The sequence below is a fragment of the Mus caroli genome, unplaced genomic scaffold (assembly GCF_978045245.1).
Source record: "Mus caroli unplaced genomic scaffold, Mus_caroli_1 scaffold_2, whole genome shotgun sequence".
In the NCBI taxonomy this organism is placed as follows: Eukaryota; Metazoa; Chordata; class Mammalia; order Rodentia; family Muridae; genus Mus; species Mus caroli.
In genome coordinates, this window is record NW_028227257.1 from 88,204,823 (window position 1) to 88,226,786 (window position 21,964).

At 46.8% G+C, this 21,964-nt stretch overlaps 1 protein-coding gene across 9 annotated transcripts in view; it reads right to left on the minus strand.

Annotated features, from left to right (window-relative positions):
• Positions 1-68: 68 nt before the first annotated feature.
• Positions 69-21,964, minus strand: part of Phf21a (PHD finger protein 21A) — a 142,222-nt gene continuing 120,326 nt past the window's right edge. For 5 of the 9 annotated variants that reach the window (XM_029474161.2, XM_029474160.2, XM_029474157.2 and 2 more), the window contains 9 exons: positions 19,952-20,050; positions 16,697-16,748; positions 15,963-16,042; positions 15,471-15,531; positions 13,055-13,218; positions 7,724-7,879; positions 5,990-6,065; positions 5,550-5,653; positions 69-4,611 (listed from right to left, as the gene is read on the minus strand). In XM_029474161.2, the coding sequence (XP_029330021.1) occupies positions 4,357-4,611; positions 5,550-5,653; positions 5,990-6,065; positions 7,724-7,879; positions 13,055-13,218; positions 15,471-15,531; positions 15,963-16,042; positions 16,697-16,748; positions 19,952-20,050 (1,047 nt within the window). In that variant the 3' untranslated portion in view covers positions 69-4,356. Of the gene's footprint in view, positions 4,612-5,549; positions 5,654-5,989; positions 6,066-7,723; positions 7,880-13,054; positions 13,219-13,289; positions 13,313-15,470; positions 15,532-15,962; positions 16,043-16,696; positions 16,749-19,951; positions 20,051-21,964 lie in introns of all 9 variants that reach the window. The other 4 variants (XM_021185664.3, XM_029474168.2, XM_029474169.2 and 1 more) reach the window with 1 other exon arrangement.

Sequence of the window (21,964 nt, forward strand, 5' to 3'; positions counted from 1 at the left end):
AGGCAGGAGGTGGGGATTCCTGTGCACACTTTCCCACCCCAGCCCCAAACGCAACACCAAGAGGCCGAGAGGCTTCATTTGGCTTTATTTAGTAAAATGTTAAAATAAATAAATACAAATTGATCGGCTGCTCTGTACCCCCCACCCCCTCGAAACAAAAACCAAACAAACGAAACAGAAACTTTGAAGCACAAAACTCCAAATACAAATTCTACCAAGACTGAAATCACAAAGGGCATGGACACAGACAGGACTGGGTCTGGCTGGCTGTATGTGTGGTGGAGCTCGCTGACTTCTGGTCTGCTCAGCCCCCCCCATCTGACTGCAACTCACCCTGGGCTAAGAGCAAGAACACTGGAGAGGGGTGCAGGGGCCAAGGCTGCCAGGCGGGACTCTTCATTCCCTGGGGAGGACCAGCGGAATCTTCCCCAGGGGTCACCCAATTCCTTCTCGGGGAGGAGCTGACCAGGAGCACCGGCTTAAGGTAGGATGAGAAGTGATACTCCTGTTTTCTGCCAGGGGTACTGGGATGTGGGGTGGGACAAGGTCCACAGTCATTTACACAGAGCAAAGTAGCCTGCATTCAACAGAAGCCATGGGGTCTGGAGAACCCAGTGTCCAGAGAAGGACCAACTGGTCCGTCCTACTCCTGCCCCTGGGAGGAATGTCCTCAAGAGTTCAGCCCTTTAGTTAGGTAAGGTCCATACCAAAGGAGGGCCTAAAGGGAAGAGACCATTTAAAGGTTGTGAGCTGGAGGGAGGGGGCTGGTGGGGAGAGTCAAGAAGAAGTCAAGCCCCAAGAGGAAGCATCAGAGAGGCAGCAGAGAGGCAGCTGTAGGTGTAGACAGACAGCTGGAGACACAGTCGCTTGGGCAGTGCTGGGTACACATGTACCTTACCACTGCCTGATGGGCATGAGACAAAAAGCAGCAGCAGGAGAGGTGCCCCTAAGAGGATGCCAGTCACTAAGATGGGGGCCAGCTGGAGGCTGCCTGTGGCTGTTACTGGCTATAGAGGCAGGCCCTACTCAGGTAAAGCCATCGGGGACTGCTACTGAGACTTTCTTGAAGGGTGTCATTAGCAGCCTTACCTCCCAAAGCCAGACAAGCAAGGGAAAAAATGAGAACTGGTTAAGCTCAGCGGAGGCAGACAAGACAGTGGCTCAGAAAGAAAGAGGACCCTTTAGGGGAGGAAGGCGATGGTGCTGACCTCTATGGCCTATACCTGCCAGCCTGACCCTGGGGACAAGGGGCTCCCAGTCCAAGGCCCTCCAAAGTGACTGCCATGCTAGTGAGCCTTACACATGTGGCTACAAGAGCAACACACGCAGGTAGGGGAGGGAGGATGGGAGCTTGGAGGCGGCTCTGGCAGGGCAGCATGTGTGTATGTCCCAGGTGGTCCCAGGTACGCGCACAGGTCTAAAGGGACAGAGAAGAGCTTTGTGCTGACAGAGGTAAGGGCAAGTAGACGGAAGGGGCAGGGCCCACAGTGGAGGCTTGGAGCAGGGCTACATTTTTTTACTTCACTCCAGTTGACTCAAAGCAACTCATTTCCAAACATCAGAAGATGGGAGTCTATGCTGCTCGGGTCCCGTGCTGCCACCAGCAGCTCTTCTGGAGCAAAGGCCTGTAGTGATTGTTGATGGCTTGTCAACCTCTTCCCGTCACAGGTAGGTAGTATGTGCCAAGCCCCAGCCTATGGGCCCAGACAAGTCCAACAGGGGGTTGGCAGGTTGGGGGAGCTGAGACAGGATATCAGCCTGCAGCTGGTCTCTGATCCTCTGCCAAAGATCCAACTAGTCCAGGCATCTCCAACGCCCGCTAACTAGACAGCACCTTAGTTCCTAAATAAGAAAAGAGGGCTTTTCTCTGCTCCCCTCAGTCAACCTGAAGCCAGAGGCCTGAAGCTGAGGCCTGTGTGGCCAGACTGCCTGCCCTCTTCTCAAACGCTGGGAAGTGAATGGGTGGCTGGTGTGGGTGGGCCTGGCTCACTCTCACAAGCACCTCTTGTCTGTTGTAGTTTCAGTCAGGATCCAGCTCATTTTCCCTGGACCTAACTGGGTAAGGAAGAAGCAAAGGGGTCTTTCCTGCTACTCCAAGACTTGGGAGCCTGGCGGGCTCAGGGGCTCAGAGATGATGCTTTCAGACCTGGGGGTAGAGCCTAGGTCTCTGTCCCTTCACTCAAGGACATGGATCAGATAAAGATTTCCACTGGGAGCATGCATCTCGTAGAGTTATGTTCCCTATGGCATTGTCGGGGAGATGAGTAGAGAGCCTTTCAGAACCCCATTTTTCCAAGAAGAAAAGTCTACACTAGGCCACACAAGGCAAGCATAGTGATTCTAGCCCAGGAACACCCAGGAAGCATGTGAGTGAGTGGAATGGGAGTGAACTCTGACCTTGGGGCTGGCAGGCAGAGACCCACTAGAGCTTCAGACTTCTCTCTTTAACGCAAGATGGACTTGAAGGCTACCTGGGCTCTTAGAGACATATAGACTCTCAAAGCATTTCCCCCCTGATGCAGCCAGCCTGCATCCTATACCCTCCTGGAGGCCAAGTATACAGGCAGTGAGGAGCCTCACTGGTCAGTCCCCCGAGGGGCCCCCGAGGTGTAAATAATGCTGGTGGCTGTAAGACAGAGCAGCACCAAGGGAAGGGCTAGGTGGGCACCAGCCTGCATTCTAGCAAGGTCTGAGACTGTGGGGATGCCCTGACACTATGCACATTCCATTTTGGCTTCAAAGGAGATGAGATCCCTGTACCAAGGAGACAGCAAGTCTGAGTAGGGAGGAGCGAGGAGGGGGAGGACCCGGCCCTGCAGGAAACTGGCGCACCAGTCTAGAGACACAACACAGTAAAATGTCATCAGGATCAGTAGGCTCTGTGCTAAAAAACTGTAATTACACAGCGTTTTCTCCAGTTCTGACACCTTTTTAATAAAAATCACTGTTTTTAGGAAACAAATAGCACTTTTGTAATTTTTACAATGTTTCTTACCTTGATCTTAATTTAAGTAACACTAGGAAGACCTCAATATCTTTTATTTTCCTTTTTAATAAAAAAAAAAAGTTGTTTTCCCCAGGTACAAAGATTTTTTTTTTTGCCCTTGCATGAAAAAACAAAAAACAAAACCAGAAAACAAAACCAGAAAGTAAAAAACAAAACAAACAAACCAGAACAGTGCCTGACTGATGACACAGGACGCACACAGACTCACCGACCTCACTTGACACTATGACGCCTACTCTATCATGCAAGGTCTCCGCTACCCTCAACAGGACCGTCAGCCTGAAAAAACAGCTTTTCTATTTCTTATTTTAGTTCTTGTTAAAAGAAAGAAAGAAAGAAAGAAAGAAAGAAAGAAAGAAAGAAAGAAAAAGAAAAGAGAAAAAAAGGAAAAATAAACAACAAAACAAAACTTTGTTTAAACAAAACAAGAACAGAAACAAAAGAAACTTGAAGAAGAGAAAAGGGTTGTCTCCATTCACACACACCTGGGTCGTGCTGCTCTGCTTAGAACCTTCTCTTCTTATAAATATAGAAAAGGGATGGAGCTTGTTTTCAAGTAAACCTCTGATCCGCCTTTCTCCCTCCGGACCCCTAGCACCCTCCCTTCCCTGCTTAGCAAGGCCTGGAACCACCCGGGGCTCTGCACTACACCAAGCAGAGGGGAGGGGCTGCAGGAGGCTGTGGGCGGGGCGAGTTAGGGAGGGGCGGGGCTCTCCTCTTGCACTAGGTCCCTCCAGGAACGTTAAATACTGCTTATGTCATATACTTTCCCACCCTTGCCCCCTCCCAGCCCTTCCCGTCCCTCTTCTGGGCACTGGGTTAGTTAAATCTCTATTTCCTTTTTTATCTTTTTATCTTTTTTTTTTTTTTCGTTTTTTGGTTTTATGGTAGTGAAAAGTTTAGGAACAGGAAAGCCCACACACTCTTTGGACTTGTCTTTTCTACCTAAACAAACGGCTCCCAGTAAGGATCTGAAACCTGCTCTCCTCCCTCCGCCCGTCCCTGCTCCCCACCCAACAAAACAAAAACGAACCCACCGTGGCTGTGGAGGCTGCTGCAGGCACACACTGGTGTATAATAGAGAGAGTAATATATTATGTCACTTGGCATGGTGCTGGCAAAGAACCTCCAGCTGGCACTATTTCATGTAACATGGTCCAGTCTTTGCATGTACACACAGAATAACAAGAATCAATTGGCAAACTCGGGTGCCACCTGGCACAAGCATCTTCTCTCTCTCTGGAACCAAAGAACCAAAAGAACTCTGTACTTTCCAGAAGAAATCCGGCTTTGCTCTTCTAGCGTCTCCTCGCCACCAGGACTGTGGCATGTCCGCCTCAAGGGCTCTGTTATTTAGTCTCTTCCCCCTGGTTACAGTTCGCTGTGCAGCTCTGCGAGGAGGGGGAAGGGGTGGGTGTGGAGGCGGCGTTGGCAGGGGGAGTGCAGTCTGGGCCATTGGAGAGGGCCCCCACCGTGGCCTCCGAGTCCACAGGTCTGCAGAGGTCAACGCCATGCACGAGGCGGATGAGCCGCTTCACCTTGTCCAGGGAGCTGCGCATCTCCTTCTGCCGCGCCAGGATGCTGCTCTTCATCTCCATACATTTCTGCAGCAAATGATAATGGTGGGCGCTCAGTAGCCCCAGAGAAAGATGCCCCCACAGCCCAGTCCCTGAGCCCTGGCACACAGCCTCTATAACTTGTGCTGTTCTGCCTGGTGTGGGCAGACACTACCAAAGGAGGAAGATACAAGAGGCAAGAGATGGTAGGGTGAAAGCCAACTCTACTGGACACATGAAAGTCGCCATGAAAGCTGTCCTAAAGCTTGCAGCTGCCATGCTCTGCTCACGGGTGATTTAAAAGCTAGTGACAGCAGGCATGGTGGCGCACGCCTTTAAGTCCAGCACTTGGGAGGCAGAGGCAGCTGGATCTCTGTGAATTCAAGGCCAGCCTGGTCTACAGAGAGAGTTCCAGGATAGTCAGGGCTGTTAACACAGAGAAATCTTGTCTTGAGAAACCAAACCATACCAAATCCAAAACCAAAAACAAACACAAACAAGCAAGCAAACAAACAAACAAACAGAGCCAGTGAGGGATACAGGGCCTGACTTGAGGTCTGTGGAGGATCATTTAGTCACTCATAACTTAGAAGCAGTGCATGAGTGGGGGTGAGATAGCCCAATGTCAAAAGACTCCAGTCAGTGAACCAGGCCTTCTAGTTTGGTTGCCGGCTGGAACTCTTTCCCTTAACCTAGTAAATCAGGTATCTAAAAGAGTCACTCAAGGGGACTTAGGTTGCTCAAAATGTGCAGGCACTGGGGGGTGCTACAATGGTGCAACTGGTACCCCATCTCTTCCCCAGCAGACTGACAACCCACTCAGACAGCAGCCACAGGGCACTCAGAGCCTGGGCAGGTGGCACATGGCCATGGCACATGAGTGCTGCACAGTAACTCTGAAGGCAGACGTGCAGCTGCCAAGTCGATCACATTCATACGAGGAAAGACCGGAGGCACTGGGTTATCTAGAAGGAGAAGTGGCTTACACTTATAGAGCTGCTGAGCTCTTTGACCTTCTGCTCCAGTTGTTCCCGCTCCTGTTTTAAATCTGAACTCCACTTAAGTAGCTTCTGTTTCTCCTCTTCTTTTGCTGGGGAAAAAAGTAACATTTAAACCATGAACTCTTTAGAAAAGCCTGCCTGGCTTTGTTCACCAAAGATACCAGCCCTGAAAGTGTCTGCTGTCATATAGTCAGGACCCAGAACCTGACTCCATGGGCTTTTCCTACTGGATATGCTGGCCTTGGTGGCTTGAGCCGGGCTTTATAGGGGGTGCCACACTTCACAGTCTCCTCAAAAGGTGGTTCACAAACTTTCTACTTTATTCAATAAAACATTTTTCTTTTTCTTTTTTGGAAGCCCTCCAGTGACTCCCCCCACACCTCCACCCCACCTCCCCTGCCACCTGCTTTGTAGGCAGATCTTACCTGCTTTGTAGGCGATGTAGGAATGAACAATGGCTAAGGTTCCAGGCCAAGGAATTGCTTCTTCCTTCTTTAGCATCTGAAAAGAAGTTAATAGTTTTCCCTTGAGACCCAAGATAACACCAAACACCAGTGTCTGTGGCTGTAGACAAGATCCAAGGAAGCTTGTAGAAGCATCACTAAAAATCCCTGACTGTAGAGAAAGGCAGAGACTTGGGAGCATTCCTGTATCAAGGCGATGCGAGGGGCTGGAGAGATGGCTCAGGAGTTAAGGGCACTAGCTATTCTTCCAGATGCACCAGGTTTAAATCCCACACTGACATGGCAGCTTACAACTGTCAGTAACTCCAGTCCCAAATATCGAACAACCTCTGAAGGCACAGGACACTAGGCATGCACAGATATACAAGCTGATAACACACAGATACACATAAAATGAGCACATAAAAATAAAAATTAAAGAAGGCCACATGAGCTAGGTGTGGTGGACAGCAAATGCAGGTGGAGCTCTATGAGTCTGAGGGCAGCCTGATCTACACAGAGAGTTCCAGGTCAGCCAGGGCTACACAGTGAAACCATGTCTCAAAGCTAAGACAAAACCAAAACATCCATTCAACCAAGCAAACGAAAGACACACACCCCAACTACTCTCCACTGCTAGCACCAGAAGCACAAGGACACCAGCATGACGGCAGTCACCTTGGGCAATTCTGCCTTTGATCTGACAAGTCATCTGTTTCAAATTTAGCTAAGTTATGTCCCCTCAAAACACCCAAAGGATGCTAAACATAGTTCTAAATAGTCCCCCCTACTCTCCCACCCCCGTGTAGGTGCCTGTCAGGGGACTGTGTGAGAGAGGAGCAGGAGAAGGCACTCTTACTACACTGGAGTGGACGGATGAGGACTAAGTCAGGTGTGGTCGTACCTGTAGGCCAGGAAGCCAAGGCAGGAGATCCCATGTTCAATGCCAGCCTGGGCTACAGAGAGAGATCTTGTTTCAACACACCATGGACTTAAGATGCAGCTCAATGGTAGAGCACATAAGTAGCATTCACAAGGCCCTAAATGCTTAAGCAGCATGCACAATGCTCTGGTTTGGGTCCCAGTGTTACAAACAACAGAAAGGGAAAAGTTTAAAAAATGATCTCAAATCAGGTTTTCATTATTTAGCTTAGTTTTGTTGTTGTTGTTTTTCTGATTTTTGTTTTTGTTTTTTTTTTTTTTTATCTCACTTTGTAGCCCTGTTTGACTGGAACTCATTATGTAGACCAGGCTGGCCTTAAACCCAGATCCACCAGTCTCAGCCTTCCAATTTCTGGGACTAAAGGCATGCACAACCAGACCCAGCCTAGAACAAGCTTTTAAAGACCTTAATTTATCTTCTCTTTTGTTTTCTCACAGTGAGAGTGTACATCTCACTATGTAGCTCAGACTGGCCTTGAATTTGTTAAGCTCTTGGCTCAGCCCTTTAAATGCTGGGATTACAGGCCTTTGCCCCCACATGGGGCTGAGGGTCTGGACTTGGAAAGGGAACACAAGTCATTTCCCAAAGAAGGAAGTGTCATGCGTCAGGAAGCCTGGGAGGGACAAAGGCTGTGCTGTGTGCCTGCGTGCTGTTCACGAACCAGGAGGAGAGCCAAGAGAGAAGGGAAACCTATTCCAGGATGGGAAGGACAGCAGTTTCCATGTCATTCTTTCTTTTCCTTGGTCCCTCATCCAGGTGATTCACCCCAGTACCTGGTCCTGACATCTGGGACAGATCCACATGCCCTTGGGAATTGTTTTCAGGGGCGGTTCTAAGCAGTCCAGATGATACACACGGGAACACGTGTCACACATCAGCAACTGGCCACTTTTTCTGCAAACACTGCAAAAATCCTCATGGATATCACCCTATGAGATAGAGAGGAAAGGTAAGAAAATGATAAAGATGGTCAAAATTTAATGTTACCTTTTGCACCGTGGCTGCACATAAGTGTTTTTGAACGTGAGCCGATGGCTCAGAGATGGATCTCCAATTTTAGTGTTATGGAAAGCAGGAGATTTCAATGGCACAACGTCCACTTGTTCCACAAAGCTCAATTTCTAGGGTGGCAATTTAGAATAAGGACTTCCTTTATGTTTTCAGACTTAGAGCAAAAATTTAACTTTATAAATTAGAGTTTGCAGCAACTCAGTTGTCTGGGCCAAAATCAACTGCTTAGGTAACAGTTGGCATTTCCAACACCAGACCCAGTCAGGCACTGATCCACTGACCACAGATCCTCACACTAACAGGAGCAAAGTTTATTATCTATCATTTTAGAAGGAGTTTAAAAAGAACTTGGAAATACAGGCAAGAAATAATGATTTACTGAACTTCTTGCTTGCTTAGGGAAATATTCCTCAAGTGAATGTTCAAATGGGAAAGCCCAAGTCAGGAGCAAAGAGATCTGATACACACTTCTAACACGAAACTGAAGGAGCCACAGCCACAGCTGGCAACACTCTGCAGAACCGGTACTTGGCATTTGCTGCTCACATCCCCTGGAAGGCTTCATTCTTCCCATAAAATATTTCACTAGACAGAGAAAGCAGCCCCAGTCCACTCTACTGCACCCTTTGTGGCAGTTCACTAGGTGCTCAGGGGAGTCCGTTGGGCCTCAGAACATGAGGCACCAGCAAACGACAAGAAAGTACAAATATTTAAAATTTGGGAGACACAGGGAAAATAAAATCAAGAGCTCTTATAGAGGTGTGTTCCACCATCAAGTTGATGTGTGACCTGTTCTCTGAATAGGATTGACACATGGATTAAGGTGCCAGGGAAGGGGAACTGAAGGACGAGCTGGAGGACTCCCAGCAAGTCAGTGCTGGCACACTGCTTTAGGGTGTCTAGAGCTTCTGTTGGAATCCTACCACAGGACTACAGAGTAAGCAGCCAGACAGTGATGCCCAGTCCGTCCTCCTCTACCACACCACTGAGGGAACGCATCTTTCCAATCATGTCGCATGATCCAGGCAATCATGTGGGAAACTCCCCTTTGTATGTTTATGCAAGTGAACATGTGCATGTATCCCCCCCAGCTCCATCCTTCAAATTTCATATTTACATATACCATGACAACAGTGTCTAGCATTTGTGAGTGTTGGGATTTCTGTGTACTCAAAATCACTGACAACCTCTGAGTTAGTTACAGAATCACAGAAAGTTATAGCAACAGTACACTGAAAATAAAACACAACCCAAGAACACATGCCAGCACTAAGTAGCCATGCTCTCACATGGGAAGCTGTGTCTGCAGTCTTGAGAAAGAGTGGACAAGTGATGCCGGGTGCATTAGTGCTACCATGGAAACAATTTTGGTTTGTATACCCCTGAAAAGTGCCAGTGACTCGAGACCACATTCTGAGAATTGCTCTACCCTAACACTTTAAAAACAAAATTCCAAGAATGTCAGAATGAGTATAAAATACAGAGACGGTTCGTCCGTCAAGGTAGTCTTTGCCTCAAGAATGGAGATCAAAAGGCCTAACCCTGGTGACAGGTCATAAGCAAACAAAAAGCAAAACGTGCCTGGCTGTGACATTGCTGAGAACATGCTATCCCACCAAGTCTGGCTTTACTGTGCTGAGGATTTCTCATCAGTCAGCAAATCTTCCCTTCTCATAAAAATGAGGGCAGCTACAAGGGGCGTCTGAGGAACAGTGTCTGGCTGGGTCTGTACTATCAAGCCCTTCTAGATGGTTATTGATCCCCAGGAAGTGCTTGGCTCTCAACTGTTACTGTTTAATTAATGTTCAGGCTTATGCTATCCAGCAGCACACACTCAGAGACCTGTGCGCCGACTTTAGTCTCAGCTGCTGTTGGGATACTATAAAAGTAGGAAGTCAATTATCTTTTTAAAAAAAATGTATCCGATTGGCTTTAACTTGGGAAGTGCTGAACATTTTTAGTGATTTAAGAAAAGCATACTTTGACTTTAGATTTATGAAAAGAACAATGTTCACGTTTTAAGATGAAACTTGGCAAAAGCTTTTAGTTTGTGATTTGACTGGAGCAGACCTTGTAGGTCTAGTTTGTAAAAAAAAAAAAGACTAAACTCAACTCAGCCAAAGAATGTAGACAAGGGACAAGGGTAACATGGCATAAATAGTAACTCGAGAACAAAGCCCCTCCCCAGCACTGCAAAGCACTGCACAGGGGTCAGGGACCTGCTGACTTCTTTGACCACACTAGACCGGGGTAAGAGCTGGAAAAGTCTTCAGTACTAGCAAACATGGTTTCCGACAGGGAGGGCGGGACTCCTGGTGCTTGTTAGCTTCCTGTCTGAAACCTGCATCGGTTACTAGGGCAAAGGTTAGGAAGGAGGGATGGAACGCCAAGTCTTTAGAACCAGGGTGAATTTGTAGCAGGAGATATGTCCAAGGAAGGAAATGCTGGGAGCAGAACTCTCCTGTGACCCCATTTCTTCAAAGATAATATTTTGTTTGCTGCCTCCAGAACTCTAACTTAGGGGTTCAAGTGGCATTCTCATGGAGAGGGTTGTGCCAGGATCGTTTTATCCAAGACATTAACAGGAAGTCCTGCAGTTCCTAAGGGATGAGGACACAGACAAAGCAGCTCTTGCTTTGTGGCTTCAAGCCTGTCCCTCTTGTCATCTTCCGTAAATGTTCTGTCAGCCTTCTGGCTGTTCAGGCTATGAACTTTATATTTATCCTTGAGAATTCCTTTTTTTTTTTTTTTTCATTACTCAATTTAATCTAAGAGACTCTTCAAACTACAAACAGAACTGGTCCCTGTTCTCCATCCCTGCATCTACTGCTCTATCAGGACCAGTCAGCTGTCATCATCCCTTGTTTGGACCTCCCTATTGGCTTCCCTGCTTCATTCCATCCTTCCCAAGGTCTCTTTCTACAAAGTGCTTCTTTCAGAATCCAAACACTTCTATAAGCATCAGGAACCATCAAAGGAGGCCAAGTCTCTGGGAAACAGTCTGGCAGACTCAAAGCCACCTCCAGCCAGAGTGAAAACAGACTTTCTCAAGTGAAAAAAATTCAATGGAAATGATCTCAAGAGATGAAAGTTAGCAAGAGGCTGACAGCACATACCTCCTGCTGTGATTCACTGAGAGGGGCCTGTCACCCCTGACTCCAGGCTCATTCAAAACCCTATGCTTCAGTCTACCCTGGAGGGGACTGGCACAGTGCAGTGGGGCAAACTCAGCAGAATAACTGAGGCAGTGAAGAGGACGCCACCACTGGACAGACACACAGACACAAAGGGCCTGGTGACATCTCTGTGCTCGCACACACTTGTCACTAAGCCTGACAGCCGAGTTCAGTTCCTGAGACCCACACAGTGGGAGGAGAGAACTGACTCCCAAAAGCTGCCCTTTGATCTCTACACTTGTGCCATGGCAAGGATGTACACACAGACATATACACTCTAAATGAACAAACTGTAATTTAAGAAAGGAATGCCTAAGAAACCATTTCAGAATAAAGGAGAGTAAGGTGACACAACCAGGATAATAAATGCCAAGAGTGACCTCAGACAAATGCAATTACTGGGTTAAGTGGGAACATTGGAATATGAACTTAGTATTACATGCTGACATGTAACCAATGTTAAATTCCCATAATATTATAACCACATGGTAGCTATACAACAGAATACTGTTATTCTTAGAGGTAAAGATTCCTTTTTTTGTTTGTTTTGGGATTTTCATTTTTTATTTTTTGAGACAGGGTTTCTCTGTGTAGCCCTATCCTAGAACTCACTCTGTAGACCAGGTTGGACTAGAGACCTGCCTGTCACTGCCTCCTGAATTCTGGGATTAAAGGTGTGTGCCTCCACACCTCACTGAGGTGAAGATTCTTAATTTACACAGAAAAAAAAGTGTACGCATGTGTTTGCATGTGCAGGTGGGTGCAAGTACACACATACACACACACAAAAATGCAGCAACAAGTGGTCAGAGCAAATGGTGATACAGTGTGCTGCACTGCACTGCAGCCTGTCTACAGGTGATACTGTGTGCTGCACTGCAGCCTGTCTACCAGTAATACTGTGTGCTGCATTACACTGCAGCCTGTCTACAGGTGATACTGTGTGCTGCATTGCACTGCAGCCTGTCTACCGGTGATACTGTGTGTTGCATTGCACTGCAGCCTGTCTACAGGTGATACTGTGTGCTGCATTACACTGCAGCCTGTCTACCGGTGATACTGTGTGTTGCATTGCACTGCAGCCTGTCTACCGGTGATACTGTGTGCTGCACTGCAGCCTGTCTACCAGTAATACTGTGTAATAATAATGTGTAATTGGAATATTATTTCATCCCTTTACTAAAGTCCTCTGGTAATCTCCCATGGTACTTAGGATAAACGCCTTGTCTGAGCAGGCCTATCCCCTCTCTGGTCACACTTTGCCACACACAGCTGAGAGGTCCCCTCTCCCTTCATGGAGGATGTCTTCGCCTTCTGGGCACTGCTCCTTATGCCTTCTGTTCCATTTCTCCTCCCTGTGCTCATCTGTGCCTGACAGGTTACATATCTGTTCCATTGTTGTCTCCCTCTTCCTACAGAACACAAGTGCTTGTAGTGCTTGGCTGTTCCTTGTGTCCCTAGCCTCATGAGCTTGCTCAGCAGAGCATGTAAAGCCCTGGAATCTGTTTCTGAGCAGTTCCACCATGACAGGTCCTCGTGCCCTTCTGGAGGTGCGCCTACTGTGCAGGAGGAAGCTGGAAGCATCTGCCCTGCTCACATTCCCCCTCCAGCACACCAATGACAGAAACCACCCAACTACAGCCCCTGTCCCCACCCTCCTCTGAGAGCTCATTCACAGTTGATCAAATCCAGACTCTGAACCCTGGGCTCCCCTGATTTATGTGAACATGACTCTCAAGGACATAGAACAGCTGTGACCCCATAAGGAAGCTGCCTGGCAAGGTATGCAGGCATTCTGCACTGTCTCCTGCTATTCCAGGGCTAGCAAGGAAGGGTCAGTCTGGTGAGGACACAGCACAGGACAATGGCTTTCCCATGTGAGCTCTCGGAGAGAGTGCATGTCCCCGAGTTACTTACGTCTGTGGAGGTGGGGCTGGGCAAAGACACAGGCTGAACAGGCGCAGGGAAAGTGAATGTGGCCTCTGTCTTTTCATTTTCAGGGGAGTCGGGATGACTGGATGGGGGGGATGTTGGGGTAAGGGCTCCAAACCCCAGCACCGCATTGTATTTTGGAGGACGACCTATATACCAAGAGAAGGGAACAAAAGGGGAGGAGGGGGAGGGAAAGACAGGGGAAAATGATCTTACATACCTTTGGCCAGTGTTCCTCATTGGCTAGCATGGAAAGGGAAGTGAGGTAGCAGACAGAAGGTTAATACACAGGCCAGAGGAAAGAAAAGAAGCAAAGATGTCAATGTCATTAGAAACGACTACATGAATCCTAAAAGAAAGGAGGAGAAGGGAGTCTTGGAGTATAGCTAAAGGTGCTGGCATCTGTAAGGAGACCCATCTCGGGTAGATCATGGTCATGCCCGGATTATCACACCTGAGGTTTCTAACAGGAGATGGCTGAAGGTGGAACAGTGTTTATCATCCATGTGTGTTCTGCATTAGTCACCGAGGGGTTTCTGCAGCCATCAGTGCTGATGGCCCTCTGCTCCCTGAATGGACTTACTCAGCATTTCTGCTTTTCTGTGTCTCTTTGCTAACAGTTCAGACCTTCCTGCTGGTAGGGTGGAGGAAGACAATGTGAGAAGGCAGAATTCCAGCCAATTACTCTGGCCCTCTGCTGTCAGAGCCACTGCAAGGGAGTTTCTAGGAACAGCTGGAGTGTAAGAGTATCAGGGAAGTCAAGGGAATTCACAGGCTTCCAAGCCCTGGGGATCCCTTACAGTGCTCTGAGAGCTGCCTCTGCTTCAAAACACCAACAGTCATGTTTAAGGAGAGGGCAGGGTGGTCCCCCCGTCCCAAAGGCAATTTACAAACAGTCTAAAAAAGCAGAGCCCGGGGTCACAGGACATCTAGGGCAGCCACTCTTACCACAGACCTAAATCAAGGTCCATGTCTCCTGAGAGTTGGGTAATAGCTTCTAACCCGTGAGTTATAACCTGTCAGTATATACAAGCCCAGCACACTAACGTCAGGAAATGCCAGTGAGGCCAGATTTCCCTACAAGCACTGGTGAAGGCTTTCCCAACAATCAGTCTGTCAGGGTCAAGCATAGGTACCATGATGGTAGGACACCACACTAGCACTGCCTGTGTTGGTCAGACAGAGGCTGAGTTACAGAGACTTGCCCGGTCTTTCTCCAAAGAACCAAGTGCTGTAAGGGAAAAAATAGCCAACAACAAGTCCTCTGCGTACCCATACAAGGCACATGCTAAGCACAGGAATGCAGGACTTAGCCTCGATCTTTCTGGCTGATTTAACTGTTGTTCTCTAAGCAGATACTATCTCCCAGCAGACCAATTAATTGTGGCCGCTGGCTTCAGCCCTCTTATCAGAGAACTGTGTGGTCACTAAGAAAACAGCTGAACACAAAACCAAAGAAGTAGCTTATGACTATGACCCAGGAGCCAGTCCAGAGCAATAACGTAAGGTTTCCCATCTGGATGGGCTGGTCGTGTGCAGGACAGCACTGATAAAGAATCACTCCTGTCACGGCCCAAGGCAAAGGGCAGAGTAACCCGAGAAGTCTCCAATGGCTCTGAGCGGCTGTGTACAAGCAGAGAGCAGCGTGCTAGTCACCTACTCTGCAACCTTTCCAGTCTGCAACTGTAACTCAGGGACACATTGCCACATGGAGAAAGGGACCTTGGGATGTATTACTAACATCAGAGAGTGATTTCAGTGCCTTGTTTATGAGTCTAAGCCTGAGCTATGAAGACCTATTTAGACCTGTGTGGTAAGAGCTGCTGCTGTTCGTTCTGCCTAGAGGAAGGTGTGAAGGAAGAGAACAAACAGTGTGTTTGGAGCCTCTGCACGGGGGAGCCTGTTTTAACAGCTTGCTTTTCTTCCTTAGCTCGAGATGCTCACTGATAAAAGATTCTAAGTTCTCTTCTTGGAAAGTCTGCAGAGCACAGAAATGCAGCCCCATTCTACCCTCACTGCAACAGGACTGAAACAGTATGAGAAACACCTTGGCAACAGCAGTGCTAGGCTGCTTAAAGATGCCAAACACTTCCTTTCACACAATGTTCTGTTCACTGAGCTATTCATGGATGGCCTGGTAGGCTTGGGGGCAGAAACAGTCCATTACTCCATTCTCCTGAGCCAGCTTAGCCAGGACCCGAAAAGTCAGCTTTAGCCCTGTGTTCAGAGGGCGAAGAAATCTCTCTTTTCCCCCATGTTCTCAGAAAACAACAGAAACTATTTTAAATGGATAGGGCAGCTAGGTTCTAGGACAATGGAAAAGAGAGAGGAAGAAAGAAAAGAAACACAACACAGAAAGCAAAGGCAAAAGCAAGGCAGGATGTTTTTAGGTGACACTCACCTCTCTTCCGCGTCCCAGGATGCATTGTGCTGTTAAGGTAAGTGACTGCACTCTTCTTACGCTTTGGAGATTTAAGAAGGAAAGATGACTATTGAAATAGCATGGTTATCACGAATACTGCAAACATGCCTATCACATGCTAGCCAGTCAGGACAATTATCCCAAGGTCTCAGCACTAAGGAGTTTGACTGTATGCACTTGGCTCTGAGAGAATATTCCAAACAGGCTTGCCTCTGCTTCACAACAGCAAAGTCAAATCAGGATGAATTAAAACTGTAAGGCAGGACTGTTTCTACTCAAACTCCAAAACCTTACGAGGTGAGCAGTGATTGACAAAACACAGTGGAGCTGGGAGCAGAGAAGCCTATCATTTCACAGAGCTCAAGAGGCTGAGTACAGACAGAAGGGCTTTTAGCAGGCTTTCAGGGGGAGGGACTAACAAGCCATAAGTGAAGTCAGGGCATGAGGAAGGGCCAGTGCTGGCTGGAGTACCTCTGGCTCAAAGACGGCCCCACTGTACACCGGGTTTGCTGTTGTTCTTCTCTTTCGTTCCTGCCTCTTGCTTTGGATTTCTTGAGAAAAGAAAAGGCTTTGGTTAGAAGATAAGAATGAAGAAGCTAAGGAACAGACATGCACTATGTAATATACTAGCTTTCCTGCAACCAATAAGGAATAGGGGAAAGGCTTTGTTTCGCTATGTCCTTAACAGAAGCAAGCACACTACTCATGCCTCTCAGTAGGAAGGCCGTGCACCCCCTCCAGCATGCTGCTCTGTGAATGAGAGTGTTGCCGTGGACCACACTTTAAATAGCCATTCTTATTTATTTCTAGACTGCTATGTGTACAGGTCTGCATGAGCTGTATCTACAGGCTACCAACCACTCCTGAATTAAATAATAAGGGCATTGAGCTTTCTAACTGTCCTTGGGATCCTGATGTCCAGATGTTGGAGGATACAGACAAGGACTTGTCAAAGGAACACTTGCTACTGTTGTGAGACAAAGACCAGAGCTACCTCCATTCAGAATCTGGGAAGGTTCCCAGGACAGGAGTATGAATGATACCAGGAAGGGAAGGGCCTACAATTCTTTTTCTATAGGAAATCCGGCTCACACTGGTTGAATCATGCTTTATTGTGCTCCAATTTTCTAGTCTAGAAATTCAACAAACATCACTTTTAGGAACAAAGCTAGAAAGAAGACCATGCTAAGAAAATCTTTTCTTACCTTCTAGATGGTCATGTGTTACCAACCCTAGAGACACCATGAAGGCAAGTTTCTGTGCCAGAGAAGAAAAGAATATATTTTAGTCTGGGATCTTACAAAGCCAATCTTAGGTTTCCTAGTCAGAAAGTAGGAAAGTGGCTCTGACAGGCTGGAGTCACACAGAGAGCCACCACAGAGGTTTTCTGTTCTAGAGTGACTCTTGTTTGGATTTTTGCGCAGAAGAATCTTCTTAAAGGTATCTATAGTGGAAAGCATGCAGAGGAGCTAGAGCCCCTCAAGAGCAGCAGGCTTCAGTACTAAGCTCGCCACCATTCACCACGAGGCTGGCATCTCACAATCACTTCCACAGCCAGACAGCAGGAACACTGGCTGATGGTCTCAGGGACAGTGCTAGGTGGTTCTGCTTAATATTAGGAATTGTGGTTAAACATGAAACCTAAATATTATGGGGCAGCTTCTCTCTAGAGGACCCCATCTGTACCCCTAAGACCGAATGTAAGGTCCTTTAAACTGCAGAGAGTAATGAATTGACTGCTGTTCTTCACTTTGTCAGCTGTGATCTGAAAACTGCCATCATTGTCTACTGAAGTACTGTGCATGGCTTCTAGACACCCCAAGGACAGAGGAGGAACTGTCCTCTGTAAATAAAAAACCATCAACTATTAGGCAACCAATTCCCACAGAGTTACTAACAGTACAGTTTGGTCTTTAAACACATGAGAGTACACAAATGCATGCACACACACATCCGGGACACCTAGGCCTCCTCCCACCCTGGTCTCCAGAGTGTTAGAAAGAGAAAGCCAGACATTGCTAGCTTCTTCAAAATATTGACCTTCTGGGGCTGGGAAGATGGCTCAGTGGCTAAGAGCACTGGGATCTGAGTTTAAATCCCAGTAGCCATGGTGGCTCAACCATCTGTAAGTACAAGTCTTCCTCTGACTTCCATGGCATTCTGTAGACATGCGGGCAAAATATCCATACATTAAATAATAACCCTCTAAATAACAATCTTGACCTTTTATTCTTAGCAGTAGAAAGAAAGAAAGGAAGGAAGGAAGGAAGGAAGGAAGGAAGGAAGGAAGGAAGGAAGGAAGAGTGAGAACGAGGGAGAGAGAGAGACAGAGAGAGAGAGAGAGAAAGAGAGAGAGAGAGGAAGGAAGGAAGGAAGGAAGGAAGGAAGGAAGGAAGGAAGGAAGGAAAAGGAAAGAAAAAGGAAAAAGAAAAAGAAAAAGAAAAAAGTGTGACACTTTGTGTCATTTTCCGACAGGCCACACAGAGCTCTGGGTCTTCACTGCTATCTTCAGAGTTCTGAAACAGTGTTTTTATTTTTTTCTTATTTCAAATATGTGGACTAGCATATAGAGAACACCGAGTTTGACTCCTCCCTAGCAAACCGACAAGGCCTGAAATGTGCAACTCTCTCTGACAAGAGCAAGAACTGGGCAGGGTGATGAATCTTAGCCTGGCGCCCATGTCTCAGCACGGCATGCTGAAATGATACATTCAGTGGCCAGGCAGATAGCCACATTCCCTACTTCCACCATTCCTTTAAAGTATAACCAAGGCAGAGGCTGGCCGCAATATTCACCATAACAAAACCTACTCATTCCAGATAACAGTACTCTTTCTCTTGACACATCAATCCAGGTCACCTCTGCAGTCTAGACTAAGCTCACAAAAAGTTTCTTTTCCTTTGTTCTTTTTCTTTTTTTTTTTTCTTTTTGGTTTTTCTAGACAGGGTTTCTCTGTGTAGCCCTGGTTGTCCTGGAACTCACTCTGTAGACCAGGCTGGCCTCGAACTCAGAAATCCGATTGCCTCTGCCTCTGCTAGGATTAAAGGCGTGTGCCACCACACCCAGCCCTTTGTTCTTTTTCAAGACCCGGCTTCTCTGTAGCCCTGGCTGTCCTAGAACTCACCTGAGTAGTGGTACTAAAGATGTATGCCACACCTTTTCTTAAATGAGAATTTAAGAATTTCTTAAATGAGAAAAGAACCCCCACTGTCATAAATTTCCTTTCTTTTTCAGTTTTAGACAGGGTTTCATTATATCTCCTAGGCTGGCCTCAAATTCTCTGGCCTCATTCTCCCAAGTGTCAGTTATAAGTGTGAGCCACCACATCTGGACACACACACACACACACACACACACACACACGGCACCTGTTACTGACATGAGATATCCTTTCTTTTTACAAAGAAATTGTGTTGTTTGTGCCTGGTGGTGAATGCCTGTAATCCTAGCACCAGGTAGGCAGAGGCAAGTGGATTCTGCAAGTACAAGGCCAACCTAGGCTACACAGCCTATGCCAACTCAGCTGCAGCTACCCAGCAAGACCCTGTCTCACAAAAGCTTTCTTTTTCCTGACAGCTAGCTCTGTTTCTTCTCAGTTTTTGCCATTACTTTTTGTGAATGATTTTTTAAAAAGTTTTTCAGCAATAACTAGTGCTTCCTTTTGGTTCAAGTTCTGGGCCTTTAAAAAATAAAATTGACTTCACATCAGAAAGAAGTACATTTGGTACTTGCTTCACAAAAACTGGGCTGGTTCAATAGAGCTTTCCTTTTTTTACATAAAGAAAGAAGAAAGGCATGAGGCTTTGATGGCGGTCTGGCATGGTTTCACTATGGAGCCTGTTCTGAGGACAGAGGGGATGTAATCGGTCTCGGAGCTCCATCACCAGCTATTTACCAACACAACCAGACTACCACTTGCGTTTCCTTTACAGATGCCTGTGCAAGAGTGGCAAGGTAAAATGGCCCCTTGTCCATGGACACACAGCCTGCTGCTGGAGCTGGGCTTGTTTACTGCTTGTGTCATAGTGCAGACGTCACCGTCTTCAGCCCACTCTCGTGCTCAGTGGATCACTGTGAGCCACTGATTCCTTTGGGATTTAGAGCTGTGATAATGCAGTCCTGACAAAGCTGAACACACAGTGAGAGTCTACAATGTAAACTGACATCAGCTGAGGGCACTGGCTGTCTGATACATGTCGTCTGAGATAAGCACAGCATGGCCTTCCTCAGGAGCATCACAGGACACCCAAGAAAGATCATTAACTTCTCCTTCAGGATGTCTATAAAACATCATTAGAGCTCTTCCCTTCTGTACCCATGCTCAGGCCCTCAGGACTGGTCACTAAAAAATCTGCCCTGGTCCATCTGACTTGGTAATCACTACTGTGTGAAAGAACACAGAGGAAGCAGCTATGCCCCACACCTCAGACCTGAAAAGGCCTGGCAGAGATGGTACTACCTGAGGGTTCTCTTCTCGTTTTGGTTTTGGTGCAGCAGGTGGGGTAACGGTACGGCTCTCTGCTTGTTTCTCCTCTGCTTCTGGGTGGGATTTAACTGTCTAGGAGAGAACAATTAAGTGAAATTCAGAATTTCATATTAAAAGAATTAAAAAGTTTGACTATGACCAAGAAGAAAATAATATACTCAAATTTGAAACATTAACAGAGAAGTTCATATGATGTATTTTGTAGAGGACGAAGTAAAATATAAAAGTCCAGCTAGAGACCCTGGGCTTAATGACTGGATTAAATATGACTCTATACATGCAATCAGATAAAAGTGTTCCTGTATATGGAAGGATGCGGCACCACGTAAACCCCTGATGTCAAGCCTGATACCTCAAGTTTGATGCCCAATACCCACACAGTGGAAACTGACAACTAGCTTCCTCTCTTGTCTCCTGGTCTCCACCATGGCACACCCATTGCCCAGTACATAACAAGTTTTAACAGAAGGCAAAACAGGGCTCAGAAGTTAAAAGCACTTTTTTAAGGGCAAAGAAAAACCAAATTAGAGGTGGTTTCCCTTGACTGCAGGATGTGGTGGTTTCCAGAAACACCCACACCATTCTATATGGGTCAGGCTCTGTCCACAAGTTCTTACATCTGCATAGCACAACACACTTCTTATATCCTGAGCTTTTTCTCAGAACAACCCCAACGACTGCCTAGAACTGCCTTTACTCAGGGCATTTAAAACCTGCCTTGCGAGAGGCTCAAGCTTTCCTCATCCCGGGGCCTTCTAGAAGCACCGGGCACACACAGACGCACTAGCCACATTAATAGCTGGACATGGGTGGCTTTGCACCACTGTTCTCTTTTGATTAATGGCTAGTTCTTTTATGAATAAAGTAAAATAGTAGAAATAAAATAGTTTTAGAACAGTAGACATAGAACCATAAATACAAACTTAATTTACTTTATAAAAACTAGTAAAAATTATAGGTGCAATGGTCTTTTTGTAAGGTAACCACAAGCCATTAAATAAATCAGGATAAAAGTTTCTGATTATTGGGGGCAGAAGCTGAGTGGACGGCTTCATCCCTATAGAAAAGACGTGGAAGGTGCTCAAGACTGTTACACTGTGAAACAATGTACTAGATCTGAAAGATCTTTCACCTTTTTCCTTGGCTTTTTCCCACACTGTGCCTCTGGCTTTGCACACTGTTACACGAGCAAATGTAAGACCTGCTCATCAACCACTGCTCTCCGGCAGAGTCCTGCTATAAGAATCCATGTGTACTATAAGCGACCTGAGGAGGGGCTGTTCATACACTCCTTATTACTACCTCAAGCCCAGCGTCCACCTCCTGCCTGCACTCAATAAAGCACTGACCTCCAGGAGAATCAATCCAATTTCAATCTCTCGATTAACCCCTTCTTCTCCTTCCTTAACCACATAGTTTTTGTTTGTTTGTTTGTTTGGTTGGTTGATTGATTTTTTTTGTTTTTGTTTTTTCAAGACAGGGTTTCTCTGTATAGCCCTGACTATCCTGGAACTCACTTTGTAGACCAGGCTGGCTTCAAATTCAGAAATCTGCCTGCCTCTGCCTCCCAAGTGCTGGGATTAAAGGTGTGCACCACCACGCCCGGCTTACCACATAATTTTTGGTTTACCTTAGAAGAGCCTATTTCCTCCATAAAGCAGACCCTCGATGGAAAGCAGCCATAGAGATATCACTAAGTTCTGAGGGACTGAGAAGTAGCTTACCTTTGTGACTTTGTATGTGGAAGAACACAAGAGAAAGAAAGTCAACCACAGGGTTTGTATTCCATTCCTACGTGAAACAACAGTTCCCTAGAGCCTCTCTCTTATATTCCATGGGTAAGCAAATACTTGGAGGCAATGCTCCTGGGCAGGGCAACCTCCCCAAATGACAGAGCATACTGAGGACACCCACATCAAATAGCCCCCATCCAAACAAAAATAAGACAGTCAAAACACTCAGAGAGGCGGGGTGGTTTCCTTTTTC